Source organism: Centropristis striata, chromosome 8 (assembly GCF_030273125.1).
Source record: "Centropristis striata isolate RG_2023a ecotype Rhode Island chromosome 8, C.striata_1.0, whole genome shotgun sequence".
Taxonomy (NCBI): domain Eukaryota; kingdom Metazoa; phylum Chordata; class Actinopteri; order Perciformes; family Serranidae; genus Centropristis; species Centropristis striata.
The window spans coordinates 954444-961139 of NC_081524.1; the positions used below are offsets into that span (position 1 = coordinate 954444).

Sequence of the window (6696 nt, forward strand, 5' to 3'; positions counted from 1 at the left end):
GAACCCTCTTATATGGTAGATTTGACACCTTTGGTCACATTTGACACATTTAAAATTCTTTATTGAGCATGATAGTGTTTTGAAAGTAAAAAAAAGATTCAAAATCACATTTTATGTTGGACTAAAGGACTAAAAAAGACACAAAATGACTAAAAAACGACACAAAAAGACCAAAAAAGACACAAAATGACCAAAATTGTTATGCCAAACAAAACCTAAATCAAATAGAGTCCCACTGGAAAAAAAACAGAGTTGATGACAGGATCACACACAATCACAAGATCACATTTATGTTGGTTTTTCTTTGTTTCTTTTTGGTTCTTAATGTTGATCCAGTAAGTCAGAATACAAAATCAATTATTATTATCAGGTCATATAGGTGAAAAAATATACCAACATGGTATTTAAACATGTTTTAAGTGGTGAATACAGGCAGGATGGAAAGGAGTCAGAAATGGACTAAAAAGCCCAAAACTCGATAGACTTAAATCCCAAATCATTCAGTTGGACAATGGGGGAAAATTACAAATGGCACTTTTGTCAAGAGCTGAAAACGTGAGGCACAACGCAAAAGAAGCGAGAAAACAACTCCCGTCTGCTAAAAAAAAAAAGCTCCGAGCATGATCAGATGGTCTTGATACTTCTTTTCTTCCTAAGAAGAAAACAGTGTTGGACTCCTGGACCCTCCTGACAGACCGGACTCTGGCAGTAAATGTTGAGGCAGGACAGTTTGTTGCTTTTACACCAAACTGAAACCAGCAACTCCACAGAGGTCCGACTTCTAAACTCTGAGATATCAGATCCTTTTCCTCAGTGAGTGCTGACAGCTCAGCCACAAAGGTTGTGATCCTGCTCTCATCATCCTGGAATAAAATATTTAAAGCTGCTGTGGTGAAGCACAAGTTCAAGATACTAACTTACTTCATTCAACTGAACTGCAGGAACCATAAAAATAAAGTAATCGGGGAGGAAGTGAGTGAAAAAGCATCACAACAAAAACACAGCAACAGCTCTGCAGGAAATGATTCACAGTTTCTATTCCCCTCATTTGTGAAAGTGTTGTCAAGCTGCCAGTGTCAAAGTTTGGCAAACCAACTGACAGTAATTATACACCACAACAGCTAAAAGTGTTGCAGAAAACAAAAGTGTCAAATATCTGAAAGATTTAAGAAAAGAAAACATTATGTAACATGTTTCTTTTTGGACTTAATTTAGTTCACGGACAGGTTTGGTTTTTTTTGACATTTTGAGGACATTCAGTTGGTCTGTTGTCTCACAAAACACACAAAAAAAAGTCTGAAATAAAGCGGGAGCATCAAAAATGTAACAATTAACTTACTCTTTCATGATGATGATGATGATGGTGCTTACTGTTATGTTACGTTTTCTGTTTATGAGCAGTCTAGATAACATTTCCTGAAACAGTTTGATTGAATAAATTAACTTTATATCCTCTATCTTGCAGCAATATTTCATCCTGCTCATCCTGACCGACGGCGTCATCACCGACATGGCGGACACCCGGGAGGCCATCGTCCAGGCCTCCCACCTCCCCATGTCCGTCATCATCGTCGGGATCGGGAACGCCGACTTCAGCGACATGCAGATGCTGGACGGCGACGACGGGATCCTGCGATCGCCCAAAGGAGAGCCCGTCCTCCGGGACATCGTACAGTTCGTCCCCTTCCGCAACTTCAAACACGTGAGTCCATCAGAGGAGTTCCCCAAGGCGCGAGTTTAGGTCCTCTAGTTTTTTCAGATTTATAAAGTAAGGTCCATCAGAGGAACTTCCAACAAAACCAATGCTTCACTTCAACAGAGACAGACTTTATGTAAAAGAGGAGTGAGTTTCTCTGTTGCGGTCTTTGTTTTCTTGAGTTCCTCCTGCTGAGGAGTTCCACAAGGTGCAAGTCTAGGTCCTCTAGTTTTTCAGATTTATATGGTACCTTTTGGGCTCATTATATAGAAACAGAACATATTTTTTTGTTACTATGGCTTGTACGTTGTTGTGACGTTCATTTTCAATTATCTCAGTTGCCAGTTTATCAAATACACATCACAGCAATTTCCACGCTCAGTTAGATTTCATTACTAGTCGCAGTAATATTTAGCTTGATTGATTTGCGACACAGATTTGGTGCTGAATTTGACCCTTTTTGATCACCAAAGAATTGAAAGTAAATGTCAAGAATTCCCTCCAGAGTCCCACATTCAGACTCCAAGACCTTTAGAACAGCAGAGAAAAATCCATGCTGTGATCTGGTTTCAGAAACTTTTGACATTTAGTAAGTTTTCATATTTTGTGTGATTATCCTAGAGGACACAGCAGCTCATTTTATAGACTGAGCTCAAGTTTCACTCACCGACATCATCACACATGAAGAAAATAAAAACCAGAAACAAAAACCTAAATCAGGAAGAGGCAATTTAAACCTTCATGTCCTTCATTTTATTTTCATCAGTATTTTTTTTCTTGCTGTTGCTGTTTAAATTAAGTAATTGTTACAAACACATTTAGCTGTTCACAGCCTCTGTTTTCCAGGAGCTAAAAACCTCTAAATATGGGCACCAGATGGTGTGTTAATTTCAGAGATCGCTTCATCATAGAAAATGATCCACTGTGTATATGTATAAATAACTTTGTATGACCCTAAAATATTGTAACTGTGAAAGCAATAAGCCAGAGCAGAGTAGAAGGAGTATATGAATCCAGATCAGAGCATATTGGGAGTGGAGGAGGACGAGACGGGTGTGAAGTTATTGAAGAAATGAGTTTTTCACACATTAGGAAGGAAGACGGGCTGGCAATCTGCCCATCCGCCTTAAATGGGAAATATTTTATTTCTCTCAAATGAATTTTCAGTCTTTAACGAGTCTGAAGGTTACAGACTCCACAGTACAGTAGAGATTTATCTCCACAGTTTGGACTCATTTTACAGACGCTGGATACGTTTCCCCTCCTGGGTTTAATCTGTGTGATGAATGAGAGTTTCTGTCTTTGGCCCCAAAAGGAAGCAATTTTCATTTGACAGCAGCAGAGCGAGGCGAGACGAGCAGCTCTGGGATTCCTCCCAAAAACGTAGAATCCAGGATCTTTAAAGTTTAGTCCACCTGGAACAATACAGAAGAAAAATGTTTATAATCTGCAGTGAATTCTGTTGCTTCTCTCGCTGAAAACTGTTGAGTATTCACAGCTCACCTGAGATGGATCATGCTGAAGACGTGCCAGAACGTTAGACTTCCTGTCCACCAACACGTCAGCAGCAGATTCTCTGATCTTAAACTTTTAGAAGACAGTTTTTGGTTACAGCTACACATCTGTGATGGATCTGCAGAACTCTCTGACATTTGATACTTTAAGATGTACAGTAATGAACTGAAACACATGGCTGCCTGCGAGGAAGAAGTCCTAAAGCTGATGGATGATGGGAGAGTGTCAATCAGTGGGAGTGATACGAGACTGGTCGCCCCTCAAAAATAACCATCCAGAGCATCTGTACAGGCAGGAAAATACAATCAAACGGCAAACTTTCACCAGGAGACGACATTTTATGTAGCTTACATTTTTCCGTAACTTCCGAGTCTCAAATCGTCCTCGTAACTAATTAACTTCCAGCATTTCCATCATTTAGTTCTTCTTTAAACTGTCTTTTTAACAGCCCAACCAGGAAGGTTTTGGCCCTAATCCTAGCTCAATGGTTTTGTAGCCTGAATTCACAGAAACTGCAGCCTTTTCCACAGCAGTGAAATGTAAGCATACGTGTATGCAGTGATGGACTTAAAGTATCAAAAGTAAAAGTACCGTTTTGTAAGTCAGAGACAGACAGGTTGGTAAGGTTTTGCGTGGTATTTTGTTTGAATTTGACTTTAATTCTCATTTTAACTAGTTGATATACTGATATGAAGTTTAATTTAAAAATGTCTAATCACTTTCAATTGATCATATTTTTTATGTTAAACCTTTCCCTAAAAAGTAACAAATTTTTATGTAAAAAAGCGTCTTGTCACTGCAACATTTTTATCTGTTGGATTACGGAGATCTTTTGGACATTAATGCTGCTGCTCAATGTCTCAGAATGATTGATAGGGTTTATCAGCTTCTTTGAGCTTCATTACTAACTGTCAGATTGTGAATTATCCTCTGGGGTAGGATGTTCCTGCTCTGGCCACTCCAAGGGCTCAGAGTCATTGGTTTACTTTAATTTATAAGGCAATATTGAGACTGCTGCCTTCATACATTTACACCTTAATTACTGTGAGAAATGCTGGATCTTATTCTCTTCGTTCACAAGATCAATTGTTGCTTTCTGTCCCTTCTGCTCGTACGGAGTTAGTTTCCTCTGCACCTTCTGCTGGAATCTGCTCCAGAAAGACTGGAAACTAACTGACTTAATTTCTTTGAGTACTTTTAAATCCAAACTGAGAGTTATTGAGGCCAATTCCACAATATGCACTTGTTTCTCATAAATAAATAAAATAAAAAAACTAAAGCTGTCGGATAAATGTAGTGGAGTAAAAAGTTCAATATTAACCTCTAAATGTAGTGGGGTAGAAATATAACGTTACATAAAATGGAAATACTCAAGTAAAGTAGTTCAAAATTGTAATTGAGTAAATGTACTTACTTACATTCCACCACTACGTGTATGTAAAATGACACCAAACACTCATAGGAGTCTATGGGTGGTGCTGTGATGGTCTATCAATCAAATTGTATTCAAGACTGAGGGTCCATAGGAGACAGATATCAAAAACAGGAACAATACAGAAAATAAATTACACAGCAGACAAAAACATGACAGAAACCAAAAATGCATAAAGATGATCTTCAGACCGAGCAAAATAAACTGTTACACCAGTGTCTCCAATATACTGAGGAGAGGCGGGCGGAGCTAACCTGAGGATGAGTTAGAGCAACCATCACATTATTTTTGGACAGTACATGTTCTGTGGTTCTGGTTGGAGATGTGGTTGGTGGGTCCAGTGTGATGGATGTTCTCCTCCTGTCTCCTCCTCAGGCGTCTCCAGCTGCTCTGGCTAAGAGCGTGTTAGCAGAGGTGCCCAACCAGGTGGTCGACTACTACAACAGCAAGGGCATCAAGCCCAAAGTGCCCAGCCAGTACCAGTCTTCCAGGCAGTTTGGCCCCTGAGAGCCGCCACCGCTGCCCCCAGACAGCACCACCTCTCCTGGACTGAGAAAAATGTTTACTGTCTTTTGTTCTTTGTTGATGCGGATGTTAAAGGTGCTACATGCAGCATTTTACAACACAAGAGGCCAGTCGGCCTCTGTACTGGTTTTACAGGTTTGGCTGGATTACTTTATGGCACAAAGCAAGTAGAAGGTGTTTCCTGTTGTCATCTTTAAAATGTAGCTGTTGGTCACAGAAGTGCTGGTTGGATGCACCAATGGGTGAAGTATGGCTCTGATATCTTTACATGCACACAGTGGTTATATTAGGACAGTCAGAGCAGCTGAGATTTAAAGAGAGAAGTCATCAAAATATACTTATCCAGAAGTATTAACAAAGGGAAAGGTGCATCCTGATGAAATGCAGTTTGTCAGCCCGCAGTGATGAGCACCTTAATGCTGATCAGTATGCAGCTGACGTAGAAAAACATCTCCGAGGTGTTGTGCTGCACATTATCCCTGGACACAGAAGCACAGAAGTGAATCACACATAAGAACCAGCACATCATATTGTTTTTCAGATTTTAGTACGTGACATGAGGCTTATGCAACCATACCTTAGAGCTCATATCATGTCGGAGAAACTCTAATTGCTTTTTTTCTAACATCCTTCACCTCATGATCCAAGTGTTTACCACTAGAAACCAGTTTACACTGACGGTCTGTAGCCTCTCAGAGCCTGTTCTGTAAGTGATGAGCTATGTAGCATTTAGATTGATATGTAGCTAATGTTTGTGTTTCTTTATGATAGTGTGGTGTTTACAATAACAGTCAGGTCACATCTACATTTCCGTTCATCTCAGTAGAATTTTTCCTATGGAGGCAGTAAATCTATGCAGAGATTTCATGCAGAGGGAAAAATGTGTGAAGCAACCTGACCAGAGGGAGATATCAGGTTAGCTTTAGTGTCCTCATGTACCGGACTATAAATGGACAACATTTATGGTTTAATCTCTTGAATTAACCGTGAAAGCTTCTTTGGCTGGTTAGCATCTTCCAGTTACTGTCCAGATAGCATGTCGTGTTGTTCTGACGTCCCATTGGTCCAACAAGTCCTAAGAAGTGATCTTTCTCAAACCCTAACCAGGTGGTTTTTGTGCCTAAACCCAACCATTCCTCAACCAGAGCGTCGTCACCCTGAATCATTGAGTGTGTTTTCCAGCCGTTGGACCAAAGTATCTGTTGGACCAATGGCATGTCGGAACAATGACCAGTCTCTAACTAGACCCAGTAGCTCGCCATCTAGACCCACACATTGGCCCTCATTTATCAAGCGAGCGTAGAAACGAGCGCAGATCCGAGCGCAGATCCGAGTGTATATTTGGTCTTACGACAGGGTCCACGTGTGATTTATCAAACGATCGTATCTCTCCAATCACAGCGTAAGAATGATCGGCTGTTGATAAATGTGGCGGCTCGAAACATGCGTAATTTAAATACCACGCCCTAATATATACCCGATTCAGAGGGCTCGCCTTCAGAGTTTACGACACCGAAGGGCGCAATAC

At 40.4% G+C, this 6696-nt stretch overlaps 1 protein-coding gene across 1 annotated transcript in view; it reads left to right on the forward strand.

The window, feature by feature from the left end:
• cpne4a (copine IVa) overlaps positions 1 to 6148 on the forward strand; it is a 65436-nt gene extending 59288 nt beyond the window's left edge. Inside the window, exons 15-16 of the mRNA XM_059339955.1 lie at positions 1466 to 1702; positions 5019 to 6148. Coding sequence (XP_059195938.1) covers positions 1466 to 1702; positions 5019 to 5150 — 369 coding nt within the window. The 3' untranslated portion in view covers positions 5151 to 6148. The remainder of the gene's footprint in view (positions 1 to 1465; positions 1703 to 5018) is intronic.
• Positions 6149 to 6696: the final 548 nt, after the last annotated feature.